The sequence below is a fragment of the Centruroides vittatus genome, unplaced genomic scaffold, assembly GCF_030686945.1.
Source record: "Centruroides vittatus isolate TY-2023 unplaced genomic scaffold, ASM3068694v2 contig_364, whole genome shotgun sequence".
In the NCBI taxonomy this organism is placed as follows: Eukaryota; Metazoa; Arthropoda; class Arachnida; order Scorpiones; family Buthidae; genus Centruroides; species Centruroides vittatus.
The window spans coordinates 3,708,414-3,729,601 of NW_027122188.1; the positions used below are offsets into that span (position 1 = coordinate 3,708,414).

General features: G+C 28.6%; 1 protein-coding gene across 2 annotated transcripts in view; it reads right to left on the minus strand.

Moving 5' to 3' along the window:
• The window catches only part of Btk (tyrosine-protein kinase Btk29A), a 73,986-nt gene extending 65,522 nt beyond the window's left edge, over nucleotides 1–8,464 (minus strand). For both annotated transcript variants that reach the window (XM_067270138.1, XM_067270137.1), the window contains exons 1-2: nucleotides 8,398–8,464; nucleotides 992–1,212 (exon numbers count right to left, since the gene is read on the minus strand). In XM_067270138.1, the coding sequence (XP_067126239.1) occupies nucleotides 992–1,138 (147 nt within the window). In that variant the 5' untranslated portion in view covers nucleotides 1,139–1,212; nucleotides 8,398–8,464. The remainder of the gene's footprint in view (nucleotides 1–991; nucleotides 1,213–8,397) is intronic.
• Nucleotides 8,465–21,188: the final 12,724 nt, after the last annotated feature.

Sequence of the window (21,188 nt, forward strand, 5' to 3'; positions counted from 1 at the left end):
TAGTTTTTTGTTTTACCTAAACCTAAACTTTTGAGGCAGTATTTTTAATAGGCAAGTATAATTATGAAATTTTATTTAATCTCTAAACAATATTTGTTCATTCTGTATTTTCTAGCTTAAGTTAGATATTTTTTATGTCTTATGCAATCAAAATACTTAAACTTTTATTCTGAAATTCAAAAAATAAAATATAATTACTAAACTTTTGAAACAAACCTTAATTTGTAAAATGTATTGTTTAGAACAAATCTCCTTTTCTTTAAATTTGAATTATTCAAATTTTTATATATTTGAGTAATAATATATTTTAATTAACTTTTTCAATGAATTAAGTAAAATCAAATTTGTTTTGGTGTTGAAAACAATTATATGTTTTTGCAATGTTAAATTTAATTAATTTATTACCATCCACTACATATTATAAAAATCAAAGATACATCCATATAACAACATAGACTGTAATTGTTAAAATGTGGTATTTGAATTTGCATGATCAACAATGAACAGACTTATTTAAATAAATCAAATAAAAAGGATCAAATAGAACTGGACATAAATTATGAATTATTTATTTTCCTTTGCTAATGCTAAACTTTATTTATATATAAAATTACAACAGACTATCATTTCACACACCCGTTATTCCATTCTTATCTTGTTTCTTCCTGACTAGGAAGAAACAATGATAAGAATAAAATAATGATGATTTATTTAACTGAACTATTGAATCAAGGTCAAATTTTTACTGCTATAAAAAATATTTCTAACATTCTCAGTTAAAACAATCATAAGTTTTTAAATGATCCTTATTACCTGGAAATCAAAAATTTAATAAAATTCAAATTTAATGATATTTAAGTAATATTTTATTCATTAGAACTTTCATATTATTATTTATATTTATAAAATATTATATGTTTTAAATAAATATGAAATGTGTTAAATTAAACAGTTTTAACAAAATAATATCAATATACGAATTATATCTTACCTCTTGATTTCCATCATAATAATATAAAGTATTAGATGTTAAAACAAACCAACGAGATTTATAATTAACTGGTCCCAATCTCTTTTTATTCTGTGATCTCTTTATCATAAATGCCTGTTTCATAACATTATCTTCTTTACTTGCCATAATCCTCACTCACTACAGACCTAGCAGTCCAAGTTCCAAAATTCTGTTTGCAATCACATTTTGAATTAAAAACTCTGTTTAAAGAAAAGATATTTTATAAAAATTACAAAAATATGATATTTATTGTATATAAGACACTTTAAATGATAAATTTAATCATGCTAATGTTTTCAACTGTATTATATTTTTATCTTAAAGTAACAAAACTGATTACTTTGGTATCACAGGAGTGCTGCAGCACCATAAGCAACCTCCAGATATGTATGTCACTGGTATAAATCATATAGATATAATAATATTTCACTACACTCAAACCTGTTTTTGTGCGGTCTATTTTTGTGCGATTTGTTTTGTGTGATTTTTTGTGCGCGATATATGAATTTCAATCAAATTGGTATACTGCACAAAAATAATTGCACAAAACACATTGCACGTATAAAAAATCGCACAAAAACAGGTTTGAGTGTAGGCATCATTGAAACACCGAAATTTCTGTTTTTAGATATACATTTTATTTGAAGGATCACAAAATGCCAAAGTAATCATCAGATACAATGAGAAAAGAGTAACTTGAAAAAAATCTGTTATAAAGAATTGATATATTTTTTAAAATACAATTAAGTCAATGTATACAGCTAATTTATCAATGTGAGAAAATGTATAGTCAGAATGGTTTTTTTTAGTTTAAATAAATCAATGAAGATAACCAAACAACAAAACAAGCATCTATTGAATTTCTAACTAATTTGGTGAGTAGTCTATGTGTGAGCTCACTTTTTGTAACAACTTTCTCAAGATCAAGATTTTTCAGACTTGCCAATAGTTTTTGCAAATCCTTCCAAATTGTTCTTAACTTCATTGTCAATCATTGCTTTTCTTTTTCTAGACTTTGCTTTCCAAGTTTAATTATAATTTCTTGTAGATATGGACTGAGAACAGTTTACTCTGGAGGTCACTGTTAGTTGGCAGTTTCTGTACATTTAAAATGGCTTTAAAATCTTCACTTAAAGCATTCAGGAAAGTTGACATTTGATCAAAGTTTTCACAGTAAAAAGCTGTAGCAGTAACCCATAATCCTCAATGTGTCGCTACTAATGTTGGAGGCAATGGAAGATGGTCAATTCTTGATACATCTATATCCATACAGGACACCTCACTAGGATCTTGAAATCTGTTAGATATTCATTTGTGAGGAAAAATTTCATTCTAATTCTCTTGCAGATTCTGTGAATTGCATGAGCTAGAATGTTTGAAATTCTGATACAAGACCTACGTTATGAAAATGCAAGAAAAATATAACTTGTCTCATCTGTTATAACAAATCTCACCTTGTTGTAGCAATGGTCACTGGCTTACCATTATACTATTAAGGACTTGCATTACTGTTATTGAATTAGTTTTCTTAGGAAAGTGAGTTTTAAACAACATTGGCCTGACTTTATTTCTATTGAGTAGTGCGAATAGAATTTTGAGAATGAGCCTTAGTTCATCTGTTGTTTTGTCTAGCACAATATAAAATCACTTATAATTTCTTTGATTTTTGAGTTATAGGTGGATTGATATAGATCAAGGTTGTCCAACCTTTTTTCCTAATGGGCCAAATTAAAAATTTACATATATTCGGCAGGCCACAAAGGTTCTTTATATAAATATAATAACAAATATATATAATTACATAAAATTCTGTATTATTGACAGTTCGATATTTTGAACTTTGTAAAAAAGTTCAAAATGTGAATATCAAATTCATCAAAATAATAACAAATATATATAATTACATAAAATTCTGTATTATTGACAGTCGAAAAAATTATACTCACACAAAATAAAAATAAATTCAATGTGATTTCTGACATTGCCTTCCTTTTATAATGTTGTCAATATCTGCTTTTATGAAATTGTAAGAATGTTAGTTAAATGGGAATCACTCAATCTATTTCTTTCAGTAGTTTTGATGTTTTTCATGCACAAAAGTATTGTTCACAACAGTATGTTATATATGTGGCGTATTAGTTTTTCAGCACTGATCACATCATTACATCAAAGTGTATCCAATGAAATAAGAATAATTTTTACAACATACTTTACCAAAATAAATGAAAATGTACATAAAAAATTTAGAGTGCAGTGGGCTACATAAGAACATTAAGTGGGCCACAGTACAGCCAGCAGGCTGTGGATTGGACATCCCTAATATAGACCAATGGTTCAGCAACTTCAGCAAAAATTCTTAGGATTAAAGAATTTTTGTTGAAGTTGGAATGGTTGATTATTTTATTTTATAGACCAATGGTTCTCAATTTATGTTCTGTGAAACCACAAGGTTCCACCAATGTTTTTAAGCATTAATTACTAATTTAAAATTTGTATTAAAAATGTATTTAAATAATGTTTAAAAAGTAATTAATATTCCATAGGGAAAAGGAACTTATGTACAGACTGCAAGGCTCACATTTATGGAAAATAAAATCCATGGAGCCTAATAGGCCTAGTTAGAAATCAAATCATGTATTTGATTCTTTCCTAAGTATTCAATTACTAAAGCAATCATTCTTGTTACAGAAACTGTTTCCCAGAAGTAGGAATATTTGAATACTTTAGGGTTTGTTTAGAGATTCTTCCACCACTAGTTGAGCTCCCATCTTATCTGCTAATGAAAAATTGTCTGAAAAAATCCTTCACATAAATTACCAATTTGAATTAATTATATTTGCTTTTCCATTATTAATCTATTATTTTGTATCTTCAATACAGTATTTTTTATTCTTTTATTTCTTGTTTTTTTATAATAAGTAAAAATTGTCAGGACTTCAAAAGATTTTGTCAGGGTAAAAAGGATTCTGCAATTAAAATAAGTTTGGAACTGCTGATATAGATCTTTTGAAGTGTACTTTCATCAGGAATTGGTACTTTTTTCTAAGTAACTTCTTAGAGCAGGATTTTTTAGCTTGTAGAGTGATATATCAGCTTCAATAAATGCAGCAGTAATACCAACATAAGATTGATTAATGAAAATAATTCATTAATGAATGATTGATTGATTGTAATTAGTAGTACTTTTTTATCAGTTCCTTTTTCTTCACATTAATCAGTTTTAATATGTCTCAATCTGTTTTTTGATGTTTTCATCTACACTAAGTATGATGTCACAAATCCTACATCTCAATTCTTCCACCTGTATCTATCTGATCCTTTGAATATTTATTCTTTTGCAATATCTCTCAATTCACCATTTGCCACTTTGGATTTTTGTACAAAATTATGCTTTTATAAAACTCGAACTACATAGTTCTCATTGTCTTACACAACTAGTTAATCTTTTAGATTCTCAGGTTATTCCTTCCTTCCTGTTGCAACTACTGCCTGTGATTTGAGATGAGGTTGTAGACCAAAAACAATTACCCAAAAATGCAAATTGATGCAAAATTCCAAAAATAGTGCTAAATGATATTACATAGCTTCCTGCTAAATGCCCCTAACAATCACAGTAAGTTCAAAAATATAGTTTAAATCCAAGTCACTCTGTTTAAAAATTAATCCTGCATCCAAAATTTCTTCCCCTAATTATCATACTTTTAATCAACAAGTTCGTTATTGCTTTCCTGGCCTTATTACTTGTACAGTACATACCTGTTAATTTAGATTTTGAGATTTTAAAAAGTTCCTTAAAACAAAATTCAGCTAAATTTACTTATATTTTGTAGACACTTTACAGAAGAGAAAATTTAAACTCACACAAAAGCTGGAACTGTTGATCTGTGTATCAAAAATAAAAACACACCAATCTTACATACTCCAGCATGAAAATTTTAATGTAAACACAAACTAAATCAAATGATTGCAATAATAAAGCAGGCTATTATCTAGCTATTATTAATAATTAGAAATTAAGTAATTTGGTATTAGACACAGATGTTATGTGCCATCTCTTATCTAAATTTATAATTATAATAATAATTTATTAAATAATTTAGAAACAGTCTGAAAGAAAAGAACTGGTCCAGAGCATGATTTGAACCCACATCTCAGCTTACCAGGCTGTGCACTGCTGCTTACACCACTGAGACTTCTGAGCAATTCTTTGCTTCCAGACATATTTAAACCTAGATATAAACCATTCACAGTTACTCACTCGCTTTACCTGGCACGGTATGTATATATAATAAACATCCTGAAGCCTGAACATTATGGCAATTATTTGGTTTAGTACAAATACATTGGATTTTGGAATGTTTTTTATATGTAAATGCAAACATTTTTGGACCATGTTTACAGGCCTTCATCAGGCAAGAGACTGTTCTATTAATTGAATAAGTTATAAACTTTCAATTAATAGCCCAATTAATTACAGCAATCATTTGGTTTAGTTTCACAACTTATTTGATTTATAGAATGGCTTTCTTGCCTAATGAAAACCCATAAACACAGCCAAAAATATTTATTTTACATAAAACTTTCATGCTGGAGTATGTATGATTGGTGTGTTTTTATTTTTAAAAGCAATAATATAAATTCCAACAGAAATTAATAAATCAGAAGTGACATTGATGTTTACTGATATTGTTTAGTACACTATATGTATCAATTTGGACTACTAAAAAGATTGACATTAATCAGAATTCCCTTGAGTGGAGTAAGTGTGCACTCAAGTATAGGCTTTATGCCAGAACTTCGGAGACTAATGATACTAACCAACAGTTGACACTAAATAAGATTGACACAGACAAAAATCCACTGTAAAAAATATATATACATACTTACAGTATATCTGTTTGTGTATCTATGTTTTTAAACTATAAATTTACAAAAACCTGCTAAAATGAATATTTTAAACAAATCATCAAACATATGAAAATGTTTGTAGAAAACAAGATATGTTTTTTTATATGTAACATAATCTAACTTATATTAAAGAATGTTTAACATCCTTCTTTATAATATATTTTTTTTAATACTCTAATAAGTAATAAAATATCTTGCTTAGATATACATATACATTTGAAATTCATAAAGGTCATGTTTTCAATAATTTATCATTAGAAAATCTCTCTCAAATCCTTATGATCTGTTCAAGAACAATAAATGCAAATCTCACACACTACATTTAGTCTGAAAATATTTTTTGCTTTAAATTAATATGTAAAAAAAAATATATCATTGGCCTTTATTCTATTTGACAAACTGAAGCAATGAAAAAACTATTTTTAAATAATTAACTCTACATAATTATTATAGAATCAAAACAATAATACTATAAAATTGTCAAATTACTAAAAATTATGAGGTTTTAATTTTATTTTCCTCAATGTTTTCTTTTTAAAAATATATTTTTGATAGACCAAATACTTTTAGTATTAAGCCTATCAAAAATATATTGTTAGAGATATCACCACATTAATTTATAAATACAGTACATACCTCTGACTAGAAAAATTTTTTCTTTATGAATCATTTTAATGAATTAAAAATTATCTTTATTGTACATTTATACTGATTTTGCTGAAGTCATTATCTAATGAAATTAAAACTAAAATAACAAAACTAATAATATAGTTTAATAGATTTAAATAATTATAATATTTATTAAATTTTACAATAGTAGTAAAAAAATAATTTTGATGATTAAACGAAAAAGTACAAAAAATTTGATAGATGCAGGTATCACAATTTAGCTTTTGTTTGTGCAATCTATTTTATATAAAATAGCTTCATTAAATTCATTCTTCTTAACTGACTAAATAATAGTTTTATTTATGTCAAAACTAATGTAAAAATGTATAAAAGTGCAAAATATGTAGAATATACCTTAATCTGAAGAAATGAAGTGGTTAATAATCTTAAACAATATGAGAATCACCAAGAAACCAGTAAAAAACAAAAATATTTCATGCTATGAATGTTTTCTTTCATCTACAATGATCATTATCAGATATTCTTGAATATAAACTGAAGAACTTTTTTTTTTAAATTGAATCCAATAGATCCAAAATTCAAAAAATATAAAAGCAAATGTAAAAATGTTGTGTATGTCTATTATTAAATTTTTTGAATGATCAGTTTATTTATGACAAGCTTGAGTTGTGGTTAAAGGTTACTAATCACAAACTAAAACAGAAATTATTATTCTCATAATACAAAAATGATTTTAAAAAACATTATATATATATATATAAAATTTAATGTACTCATATTTTTATATTCATTAAACTAATCTAAAACTATGATAAAACTATGAAAATATTTCATAGATACTAACATTAAATATATTTTAGCCTGAAGTCTTTCTTTGTTATTTGACATTTATAACACCATAAGACAGTTTTGTTTAAGTATTTTATCACAGATTAAAATATGTCTATTAAAGACTAATATTTTAATTACATATGTTAATAAAATTTATATATAATCAATTTTTTGGATTAAACAGTTATTCTCTTTCTAATTATCTATTAAGTATAAAAGCAAATTGATTATAGGCCTAGTATGGGAAAATCAAATGTAGACAAGTGACAGCTCTACAGTTCTGTTAAGGTCCCAAACGTATCATTCGAAGCTCGAACCGAGCCAAAATAACGTTTAGTTTAAAAAGTTCTCATTTAATATTATTTCCTGTTTTGCATTCCTAGCCGTTAGATAATTTCGAAACGATTAAAACAGTAATCTCATAAATAAATTTAAAAAAAAATAATATTTAATATTTAAAGTTGACATTTCAGTAAATATAATTGAAATTCATATGCCATTCTCATATAAACAATAAACATTTCAAAACATAGTATTTTCCGGTTCACTCGGGAGTTACTTTTTGTAATGAACTTTAGGACAAAAAGCAACTCCCAAAACATAATAAGGTGGAGAAGGAAATATCTGCAATGTAACCTCATGAACTATTTTTTCCTTAATTAATGCATGCAACTACCTTTTAATTTTCCTTTTGTCAACTTTTTCTACTTTTTTTTTGCAAACTTGTAAACATTTATAATTTGCAAAATTCTACTAAAAATCAATTAATTATTCAAAACAAAAATGCATTTTACAGCATTAAAACTTGCAGAATTTCACGGGTGAAAATCTCTTAATTGCACGTTCAATGGGTCAACGCCTTTGTTTACATGTAAGTTTAAAGATCTTTCAAATATTTACTTTTAAATTTCCTCTTGTGTTTCATTTCCATTAAGTGAATCAATATCTGACATAAATTTAAAATAAATATGTATAAAATTAAATTAAAAAAAAAAAGAAATGATTAAAATACCAACCATTTGACATATCCAAACGTCTTTACCTTCCATTTAACCGTTCCCATCCTGTTTCTCGAATGATAACGATGACTTTAGGAAATAGCCCAAATTCCGCCCAATTTTAAACAAAAATATTTCATTAATAAAAACTATTATATCTTCTATTTAATTGTTTTTTACTATAATTATATATAAATAATATATTTTAGTAATTTTTTGAGACAGATAGAAAGATTTAAAATAATTTTTTGCCTAACGTAGATGTCAATCGGCCATCCTCTGGCAATTTGAATGTGTAAAATATAAATAACAATATTAATTAATTAACCATGTAATGGAAAATATTTAATGAAAACAAATATAAAGTGAAATTTTTTAAAACATTTACTTAAATGCAGTATTTATATTAATATATTATAATGTATCTAATTGTATTTTGTAAACAAGCAGCTAAACAAGTAAACCAATAGTGTAATCTGTTACCGTGTAATTGTATAGACCGAGCGGCTAAGGTAACGATCGGGGGAGCCCGTATGTTCTGTTGTCCTTTCCTAATCCTCGAGGGGTTCCCAAGTTCCATTATCAACAAACAACAGAAAACTCACGACTAATTTATTATATAAATTTTAAGTAACTATTAGAGGATATTTGTCTATTGTCCTATGAAACTATTTTTATATAGTTACTGTATTTATTTGTCTTATTTTGACCAAAACCACATTCCTTGTTTTGCAAAGCCAGGTTAGCCCAGAGTACAACCAGCACCGGCTTGTGGGAGCACTGGTCTGATGTTGAATCGTAGAGTTTGAACCTTCTTGCATAATATAGATGCTCTTTTATAGCTTGTGCCACCTTTTTATAGTCTTCAGGCGCTTTTGCGAGTCGGGTGGCTGAGCGGTCTAGGTGGCAGCGGTAGGCTTCAATCTAGACCACTCTCCGGATGAATTATTTCAAAAACTAATAGGGCAATCACTGTAGACTTTTGCCGATATATATTATGTCGAACGTGTGCTAGACCATAATGCGGACGGCCGGATGGCCGAGCGGTAAAGGTGGCAGCCTACCGCTCTGGGGACCCGGGATCGAATCCGAACGGGTCGAATAATCCCCAGGAATTTTTCGGGGGTGGTCCGTTCGGATATGTCAGGCCCCGTCCCTCACCACCCGGTCGCCCCATTGTGGGCCTGGCCGAACCCATAATGGGCCTACTAAAAAAGGCCCTCTTAGTGCCCACAGGGCGGAAAGAGTTAAAAAAAAAAAAAAAAAAAAAAAAGACCATAATGCGAATATCTTCCCTTTACAACCCTTCCATCGAGCAGCCCTTCCGCTATGGGGACCCGAGATCAAATCCGGATGAATCAAAAAATTTCCAGGAATTTTTCGGGGTGGTCCGTCTGGATATGTCGGGGCCCGTCCCTCACCACCCGGCTGCCCCGTTGTGGGCCTGGCCGAACCCATAACGGGTTTACTAAAAGAAGGCCTCTATGTCCCCAAAGGGCGTAAAGAGTTAATAAAACGGCTGCGGGCGCCGTTGGCGATGGCCTACCGATTTAAGTATCTAGGATAGAATACAGACGGGTCGAAAAACCCTACGAATTGTTCAGACATGTCAGACCCAGTCCCTCACCACCCGGACGCCCCATCGTGAGCCTGGTCGAGAATGGAAAAATAACCCTCTTTAAAAATTGCACAGGACGGAACGAACGTTTAGAAAATCTAATTACATCTGGCAGGGGTGGGCAAGCAAGAGTTCAGTGGGAGCCGAAATGTAGGTTTTGCAAAATGCATGGGAGCCGCAGTTCTGTACTGTCGTGGCGGATAGTATGGTAAGGCGCGCGATTTTATTATATAATATAAATATAATATAAAAGAAATAATGAATTTTTAATAAACATAATTTCACAAAATTATAAAAATAAAATTGTAAAAATAATAATAAAAAAACAGAAATTAACACTTTCAACAAGAGCCGCACGTACCTCAAAAAGAGCCGCATTTGCCCATGTCTGATATATGGGTTTTATATCAATGCATTGCATATTTCTATCAACGTAAATAAAAAGTTACAGTACATCGTATCAATATATTCGTTTAAAATTTGAGAAATTTAGTTTTTCATTTTGTGTATTTATTCTTTCCGCCCTATGGGACTTGAAACTCCGTTTTTAGATTGAGATCGGAGAAGACGATTCCGTAAACCACTAACTTTGCAATTGTTTGCGAAGTTTACGACCTACCAGGCCAGGTCAACAGGTAATTAAATGTTATGATAAAGGTGCATAATAGGTTTCATCTCGTGTCCCTGTTTAGGGTATAAGAAAAGACTGACAAAGATCACGTAGGGAGAGGTAAGGTGGGATGAGTAAGGTGGAAAACAGTATGGTGGTTATAATTAACTTGATAAATGAATTTCGAAAAACTTTTCAAAAATTATATACTCTCTTTAATAATGTATTGATATTTTTGAACGCTGGTGAATTAAATTAGTTGATTTTCTTGTAACATCAGCATACGATATGAGAACGCTATTTGCGCTTTCAGATTTTCACTGTTAAACCAAAGCGCTATTTGCAATATTTCTTATCCTCTTTATCCAGCATGTGGACAATACAGAAACTCATGGTGTTTTTAAAAAGAATCTAGCAATGATTTGCGTAACTTTTTTGGCTGTTATAAGGTTTTATTAAAAAATTAACTTTTATATTATTAATTATAATGAATTAATTGCGTGTGGCGCCATCTGTTATGAGTTTTTATTACAAAAATTGTATATGCTGCATTATTAATTATTATAAAATGGCAAAAATATTAATTTTGTTGTGAGAAATGTTACTTTTCTTATTTCTAATATTAATTATTTTTAAGTTGTCTAAAATTTTTAGGTTGGTTTTTTCCAATAATTTTTTACTGTATCATGCTATTTTTTCTTTATAGAAAAAGTTAACATCGTGATAAACTTAACTTCGTAATCTATGAAGTTTATTTTGTTAAAAGACAAAGAAAGAAAAGAAATGGGTTCATTTTTATAATACAATAGAATTCTGATTATAGTTTAAACGATAAAAACAATCGGACATTTTATCTTTATCAATTTTTAAGTTATCATAGAGAAATAATATCAACTGGTTTGAAACGAAGTGAATACATCTTTCATTCAGTTAAAAGTATGTTTTTTTAACATTTTAAAAAATTTATAGATGTTTTCATTCATTTTATAATATGTTTTAACAGATGGCCGGATGGCCGAGCAGTCAAGGTGGCAGCTGAGGAACCCAGGATTGAATCCGGACGGGTCAAATCATCACCAGGAATTTTTCGGGGATGGTCCATTAGGATATGTCGTGCCACGTTACTCGCCACCCGGCCGCCCCATTGTGGGTCTGGCCGAACCGATAATGGGCTTGCAAAAAGAGGCCCTCTTAATGCCCACAGGGTGGAAAGAGTTTTTTTAAAAAAACTGTTTGAAAAATTTTTAATAAATCAGCCAAATGCTTAATGTTTAACAGCTGTATATTCTTCATTACCATATTTATATAGAATATATAGGAAAAAGATCACTTTTAATCGAATTTCTGTTAATTCAGTATTTATATAAACAAGAATTTCAAACTACTGTACCATATAATATTAAGATATTCAACCTGTCAATTTCCACGGATAGAATTATTTATAGCCGATATTCATGTAAGTTTTACAACTATATCTGTATAGACATGAAATAACTTCATTTAATTTAAGTTTAATTGTAATTAAAGCTATTTTTAATGGTGTCATCCATAGACGGCATTGTGCATGCAACAAAACTAATATTAGGAATATTAAAGTACAAATACTTTCTCTTTATTTCTACTAGCAACCTAATCTTACAGTTCTTGCAAATAATCTTTGTCTGTTGATGCAAATATCGCATCTTCTCTGTGAGTAGTTTTCTCTGTTGTGGCCATGAATCAGCGTCTGCATCCCGCCGTACATCAGAAGAGACACAAGCAGAAATACTGAGCAACTAGCAGGATTTTTATAAATAGTTTCTATACATTCTACAACATGCCTTAACAATTGTTCTGTGAAATTCACAGTATGTAAAATTAGTTGTCTTCCCAATATTTTTTATCAGCAGGCCTCGGAGTCGCTCACTTTTCTCACTTGTACTCACTTTTCTGAAGTATCCTCACTTTTCTCACTTTTCAGGTCATTTTCTCACTTTTCTCACTTTTTTGGTCATTTTCACGTGCTTAATTAAGATGTGGGGCAAACCAAAAATAATTTTAAAGCCAAACGAATTGCCGAATTATCGGACTATCAGAATAGAATTTTTTAGAAGAAAATACGCGGCCCTGAGCAGACTCAAAATTGCAACTGCCCGCTCAGTGTCGTTAGGTTATAGAAAACAAAAATTTATTTAACGTATTTAAAAAAATCTTTTATGCACTTAAAAAATCCCTCTCATTACAAATTCAGAAGCCAGTGTTGAGTAAAGTTATGTACTCATGCCATATTTTCATTATTCGCCAAAATCTACCTTATCCGAATTGCATTTCCTTCTACAGAGTTTAAAAATAAGTATTCTAAGCATCCCTGCAGTTTTGGCTGTTTTCTAAGAAAATCACTAAAGTCCTTTTGCAGGGGAAAGCACATTACGCAGAGGGATTAATCTCTCAAGCTGACAACACTGCTGCCGCTTTTAAATTCAAAATATATAATTATTAAAATTAACACGAGATAGTAGCGTAACCTCCTACCACTAAAAAAGATTTCGTTTCTGACCATTTAGTTATCCTGGTTATAGCCCAATAATTTGGCAGATTATTTGGTTTTAATTAACAATCGGGTTATGGAGTTGTCGTTTACAAAAATATTTTTTTACTTGATTTATCTTTAAATAATTTCATAAACTTGAGTTTAATAAAATTACTTTAATGATTTCATAGCATATTGTTAACGTTAAATCACATCTACATCTTCCCATAAATGTATGTTTAAATTGACTACAAGTATAATTATTCCATATAGTAAGTGTTATTTTCATAAAATGTGTGATTACTTTGCTTGTGAAATATCCATTTTTTAATCTTCTCTTATGCCGATTATAATTGTGCATTAATTGAGAGACTAAAAAAGTAAACGAAAATGTAAATTCATATTTACATATAAAATTTACCAAATAAATTAAAATATTCGAAGTGTTGTAAAAAGTACAACACGTAATTGCTTGTGAGAAAGATTTTCACACGCTTCCCAAAGGTTAACAACTTTGCAACGATGTTGGTTTTTATTCATCTGCAGGAAAAAGTTTTTTGTTATTTATGAAATCATTAATAAAATATTATTTTACTTATATTATTTGGAGTATATTTATTTCAGATTTATTATTTTATTTGGAAATCAATATTTACACATCTCGAAGCATTAAAAAATAAACAGTTTCTGATAATGATAAATATCCGAGAATAGCCAAATTAGTGAAATCAGCATCGAAAATCCCGTTCCCATGAATGAGAGGATCAATTTTATGCCGGGCACTTTCTCCTGATAGAGCATCAGTGTTGGAAAGAATGCTTAATTCACTTTTGATTGTTAAGGAGGGACTAAACATGTATGACCAAAGCCCACACCTTGTACCTATTGCAAAGGACGACTGAAATTAGCTTCCTCGGTGCATGGAAATTATCAAGAACGATTGGAAAATGAAAAGAAGTTAAAAGAATAAGAGAAACGGAAAAAAGAGCACAGAAATGTTTTGAAGAACAACAAAAGAAAGCTGTTCGTAACATGAAGATTATGGAACGGCAACTGAGTTTAAACCAGAAAAATGTAGAAGAAAATGAAATACATGCGACAGTCTAAGTTTTGTTAGAAGCAGCAAACAAAAAAACTGGAGAAGGCTATTAACAGCAAGAACATGAATGAAGTACAAGCAGCACGTGTGATGCTTATTAGTGTTAAGTGTTCAAAAGCAAGAGGAAGCGAAATAGAAGGAAGTTGATAACATGCAGAATAATCTTAATAAAAGAACATCATCTTTCATGACTGATTATTTACAGAAGCCAAAGACTTTTCAAGTATTCATGGTTTACTGAAAATACAAAAGCCACTGATTATCGGGAAACAGAAAAAAAAAAACGCGATATAACCGAGTAATAAAAATTCTGGGCTTTTACTAAACAGATTATACATGCTATGGAATCTCTGTTCTTTCATCAGCAAGTGTTTCTGATATAAAATAAGCTTAGTTTTTCAATCCTGAATTTTATTCGTAGGTTATATCGAATTACCGGTAATTGACGTTTACGTAAACATCGAAACCATGAACGCCCATTTAGCATTGTTTCTTTAACAATGACATTGAAAGACAAATACTGTCGATATAAAAACATCAATTGCGATTTTATTATACAGTACTATATAAATCGCTTATTAGAAATTCGTGTAGTTTATATTTTTCAATAAAAATTATAAATGCTGTAATTGAAAATTTAAAAAAAATGAATATTGAATATATAATAGAACACCAAAACTTATAAAATTACAGAGTAAAAATTCTCTAAAAAGCAAAATGAAGTTACTACTGTATAAAAATTTTAGAAGTTTTCGTTCAGAATCAGAGAGATCTTTTCCTTACACGTTATGCGGTGAATTCGAAATTTCACACCTTTATGTGAATTGACGCAATACCGTTAATTCACATAAATGTATGAAATTTCGAATTCACAGAAACTTGTAAATGAGGAGACTGTACTTAAAACTAATAAATAAACAACTTTTATATCAAAAGGAAACAAATGACAATCGATCTATCCACCTGTTCTGCATATTTAGCTCTTTCTCGTATTTCGTTGCAAATAGAAATTCAGTGGTAATTGGTAATTTAAAATTAATTGACTCAAATGCTTTTAAAATTTAGGGGACCAAAAAAACGCGATATAACGAGTGGCTACTATATTACAGTATATACAGAAATTTTTAAAATGTGTTTAACCATAACAGAATAAAAAGAAATAACAATTTTTACTGCTGTTTTGCTGAGTTTTCCTTCTGTGTTTTCACTTTGTTTTGTCACTATTGCACTCACTTTTTATTCACTTTTTCTGTATTTCAACTCACTTTTCTCACTTTTTCAAAGGGGAAATAGCACTCCGAGGCCTGTATCAGCAGCCATTCAGCCTGACACGCGGCTTCTAGACTAAATGCAAAAAATGGTAAAAGAACTAAAATACATCTAGATTGTCCAGCCGCGATTCAAAAATATAATTCAATATAGGAATAGTGGACAGAGTTGAATTTTAGTTCTTTTACCATCGCATATCAACTTAGTTAACTCGCGCAATGTGCTCATACAGTGCCATTAGTGTCAATGTGCTCAAACAATGTGCAATACATACAGTAGCGTCGAACCGCCATTGAAAACTGTGCAATAGCATTTTGATGCTATCAACACTATACTATTGTCATACAACCAGAATATTCTCGGTAACTTTATATGAAATTGTATTGCTTTTTTTGCTTTCATAAACTTGCAGCTTTCAAAAAATGTTTTCACTTTGGGCAATTCAGACATTTTCAAATAAATTGCAAGTTTGGTAAACAATTATTAGTAGCTTCCGTAAGCCTAATACAGTGTATTAATTAAACATACCAAATGTCACTCACACAGATTACACAATAAAATTGCAAGAGAAAAATAACATTCTTCAGAATTTGATTTTTATAAAAAGCTGGGTACCATAAATAACCATCCTTATCTTAGAAAATAAGCATGAAAGTAAAATATACACTTTCTTTGATTCACTTTGTACGAGGTTTCGTCTTCAATTTAATTTAAAAATTAAATTGAAGACGTAATTCTAGAAATTAATTGAAATTATTGTAAAAAAATTTAAAAGTTCATGACCTATATGAATTCTCGGGTTAAATCACAAATAATATAGATATTATTTTTAATATTTAATTGAGTATGCATAGGTCGTCCAGTAAATATCTGAACTGACTTCATTGTAGATAAATACAACATAGGTCATAGCGTGTCGTAACGTAGCACAACTAAACTACATGTTTTTTATGCCTCATGTTAATGTTGAATACTAATATTGAATGGACGAAATATGAAATTCTTAGCTTTCTTTCCCCTCTCGTCATTAAAGAATGTGTCAGCATTTTTAATTGATATCGGAAATTTCTCAATCTTATATATGATATAAAAAAAAAAAAAAGAAAAGTGCTCTGTCAGACAATTTTTTCTAGACTGTCCCCATCCAAAACCGAAAGTAGAAGTTTATTAATGAAAAAGTTTAACATTAAAATATCGATTACATATAATAAAGGAAAATAAAAATTATCATTATTAATTTTCTTCTACTTTTGTAATTTGCTTACGTGTTGTCAACTTAATATCTGATCAGAAACAGTGATTAGGATGATGTTTCACGTAAATGAAAGTGTCAGTAGCATGGAAATTCCACGAAAGTTTAATTAGTGTTCAGAGCTGCATTGTACGTCATGCAAAAGAATTCTACGCTAGAAAAATATGGAGGTTGGTGGACTGATAGGGGGGGGAAATGTTTAGAAGTAGCAGAGGACTATCCTCAAAAAGTTTGTAATTTCTTTCTGTGTGTAATATTTGTGAAGTAATAAAATTAGTTTGAATAGTTACTACACAATCCCCGTAATAGATCTACTAGATGAATTCATAATAGTGTCTCGTACACTAAAATATTAATTACTAGCGGGTGGGCCCGGCGTTGCTCGGGTAAAAGTAACGTTACCGAAGATTAAGACTATTACCTTATCCGTTTTCACAGAATGCAAGAATTGGGTCCCTTTGTTTCCAGACTAATTAGAGAATTTTTAAATGGGTCTAAATATATGTTCGATTTCCCACAAAAACGAAAAAAACTGCACCTGCGTCTTGCACGTCGCTTTCTCTTAACAATTCCATTGTTACATAACACTTCCATTGTTCACACTACCATTGTTGACACTTTCATTGTTACGTAACACTTCCATTGTTGATGGAAGTGTTAAGCCTTATTCTTGTCCCTCTCCCCCGTGGGGAGGAATTTCGAAAAATCCCTTCTTAGTGTGCGTTCTCGTGACGTACCCTAACTATGTACCAAATTTCAACTTTCAACTAACCGTTTCGGCTCTGCGCTGATTATTATTATTATTATTATTATTATTATTGTTGTTGTTATTATCAACTCGTCTCGATTATATATATAGATATAAGACTTCGCTAAAAACCCATTACAGCTTGGAGGATATCCTTCGATAAAAATAGATAGTATCTTCTGTAATTTAACAAAAATAATTATTTTATATTTTTACTTTATGCTTTTAAAGCATTGCCCAAAGTTTTGTAAAATAGATAGACGAATACAAATTAAATTATATAAACAATATAAAATTCTAAAATGAATATTGTGATAATAAAGTAATCAGACTTAAATAAAAAATTCCTCCAAGTTAGTTAATAAACCAAATCATCAACGAAATTCTATACTATAAAGACATTAAAAAAACAATTTTATTGAATCTTACTTTTATATTAAATAAAAGTTTTAAGTTAATTTTAAAATAAAAAAAAATAATTATTTTAGTATAGCATATTATTTACTGAGAATATTAACATTAAATTAGTCATGTATCGTATTTTAGCATCACTTAAAAAAGTATTTTATTTTATTTTCAATATGTAAGATACAAATTTCGTTTAATCTAACCACAGAACATGATTATGAGCAATGAAGTTTTATGCTACAGTATAAAAATTTATTGATGAAGACTTCTGATATTAATAAAATTATATGTATATATATATTTTAAATTCAAAAGAATCAAATTTTACGGAAATAATCTATATTAGACAAATATTGGGAATTCATAAAATGAAATTGTTTTTAATTTTCTTTTCAGCCACTCATCTTTTATCGATAAAGCCAATCGTCGTGCGTGACTATACAACGGATAATACAGTTTCTATCAACTTTGACTTAAACCTTATTCCTTTTAAATTGTTTTTCTTTTTTTTCCAACTTCAAGTAAAGAAAAAGTCATTAAAAGCTAAACCAGAGAATAGGAAGGCTGCAGAAGGATATAAGATACAGATTTAAGAAGTAAAGCAGTTTGAATCAATAGAACTCATACAAGACGAATGAAAAAAAATTTTTGTGATCCTTCATAAAAACAAAAAAAAAAAAAAAAGAAAAACATTTTCCAAATGTTTCCTGAACCCAAGAAATTGTTGGAGAAAATGCATTTGAAGCTAAGGGTGATTATTTTGAAAAACATTAAATAAACATCTTAATAAGTTTGGAATTTTTCTAAAATTTTTTTTTAATACATTTTGTATTAAGTTGTATTTTAAACGCTTCTCTATGAGGCGTTTATGGTCTATTTATTTCTTTTTAAATTTATATTTTAATAAAATTGTTATAAAATAAAATAATCTTTCCATATTTAAGTTTTTGTAGTTAACTGGACAGTTGGAATTTGATCTAAATCTGATTTATTTAGGGTCGTGATAACAGAATTTTATGTAGTTCACACATAAAAGAAGGAAAAAAAAATTTAAATTCCTTAGTTCAAATATGAATTTTGTTTTAAAGTAATGATATAATAATGCTTCATTGCAGCTATACATTATTCTTTTTTAAGATACTCTCACTCTCTCTCATAAATAAATTATCAATATACTACATTTTTTCCTTTAAAATTAAATTATAAAAAAATAAAAATAATCAGAATGGACCTATCAATTATCACAATATTCACTAAGTTTTATTATTATTGATTTGTATTAAAATAGGTAATACAAACTTATATTTCGGAAATAAGGAAATAAAATACAGAATACAAATTTTTTAAAAAATAGCAACTATTTAAAAATTAATGTAAAATTAAAAGTAAATTTAAAATCTGGTTAGTAAATTTGTCAAAATGAAGAAAAAAATAAATAAATTTTTACATAAATCGAAGGTAGAGTTCCAATAATTGGTGAAGATGAATGATTGATTACTGTGTATTCATAATGTTATATGACTTTTTACTAAATAAAAATGTAATTGATATCTAATATTGATTTAAGTTTGCAGATAAAAATGAAATGTATTAATAGATAAAGATGGATAAAAGACAGATAATAAAAATAGTGTAAGACATGACGACTTTCAAGCAAATACAGTTAAAGAATAACGAGTTTGAATTAGACTTGCTTTATATCATGTCCTAAAACCTTTCAATTGAAACGTCATCCACTTCTAATTAAGATGGAAGCCTGAAACTTGTAAGATATATCTAAGTCCGATGACAATGGATTTTAATGTTTTAGAGGGGTGGCCCATTTCCACTATTCTCCCAATCCGAACTGGATAAACATAACCAAATGTAGAAATTAATCAAGTGTGCGTATAAATGCATTGTAATGATGACAATTTCTAATTAATGAAAGATAAATTGTATAATAATTTGTAGAACTAAAATAAAATTTCACATATTGACGAATAAAAGACCTTTTATTTTACGCTATTGATAAAATTTAGAAACGTCCATCCTCCCTGCAGTCACATGTAAATTTTAATTTTAGTTTTTCAATTTATTTACAATTGAAAATACAAAGTGATTTTGAAGTTGTTGCATGAAAGTTGTTAGATTTTCAAATAAGCTGGCATTTGAAAATTACGTAATTTGAGAATGTGGAGAATATAGTCATGCTATTTAATTTTTTTTTTTTTTTTTTATTAGGAGAAAAGGAATATTTAATAGTAATCTATGCAGAGTAATAAATAGGAGTCATACAAGAGATCCAAAAGTAATTCGATGTACAAATTCGAAAATGTAAAATGCTAAAAAAAAATTGAGATTAATAGAGAAACGTAAAAGGCTTGACTAGTACGTCAAAATTTAAGAAGTTTAGAAAGATTTATCAGATGAAAAAGATTTAAATAGGAACAGAATAAAGTACAGATTTTAATATAATAAATTTCTTTATATCCTAATACTTTTTGATATTTTGACGCATTCCTGAAATTTTTTGAACAAATCTACTTATAATAATATCCCGTATAATATATTAAATTTCCGTATTATTCTGATCATGATTAAACATGTAGTGGCCTCATTACTTTAATTACATAAATTTCATTCTCCATTAATGAAGGATTGATAGAATTAGTATTATTTGAAAAAAGAAAATTATGAGTTGAGATCATAACTAATCAAGAGATAAACAATGATGCATGTATCAATAAATAATCTCTTTGAGTAAGATCTTTATGAAGAATAACAAAATTAAAAATATTAGTGTTAGAAATAATTACAGTTTCCTGACTGGAGAACAGTTTATTGATATAAAAATGCATCTATTATTGACGCTTCTGTACATTTAGAAAATATGCAATCTAATATTGAGCATTTCTAAATTAGAAATCACAAAACTTATATTTAAAAACGTTAAAGTTTGAATTAAAATACTGTATATGTATGTATAATATAAATAGGAACTTTTAAAAACTGTTTAGAGAGTAAGATCGATAGTTAGATAATATGCGAGAAAGCCATGTAAATAAATAAGATTAAGTAGTAAGTACCGTAAGTCTTCGTGAGAATAATAATTTTGGATTTTTCTTGATCTAAATAAGAAAGTAATATCTATGGTTAAATACTGTACATCAAATTAATATTAAAAATAAAACATCAAATAAGTTTAAATAAACTTCGACAGCAAAAAATATTTGAAATGTTTTGCGAAAAAGTGAGTTAAATATACAAAAGAAATTCTTTATAAATGTAAGTTAACAGACTAAAATATTTGATAG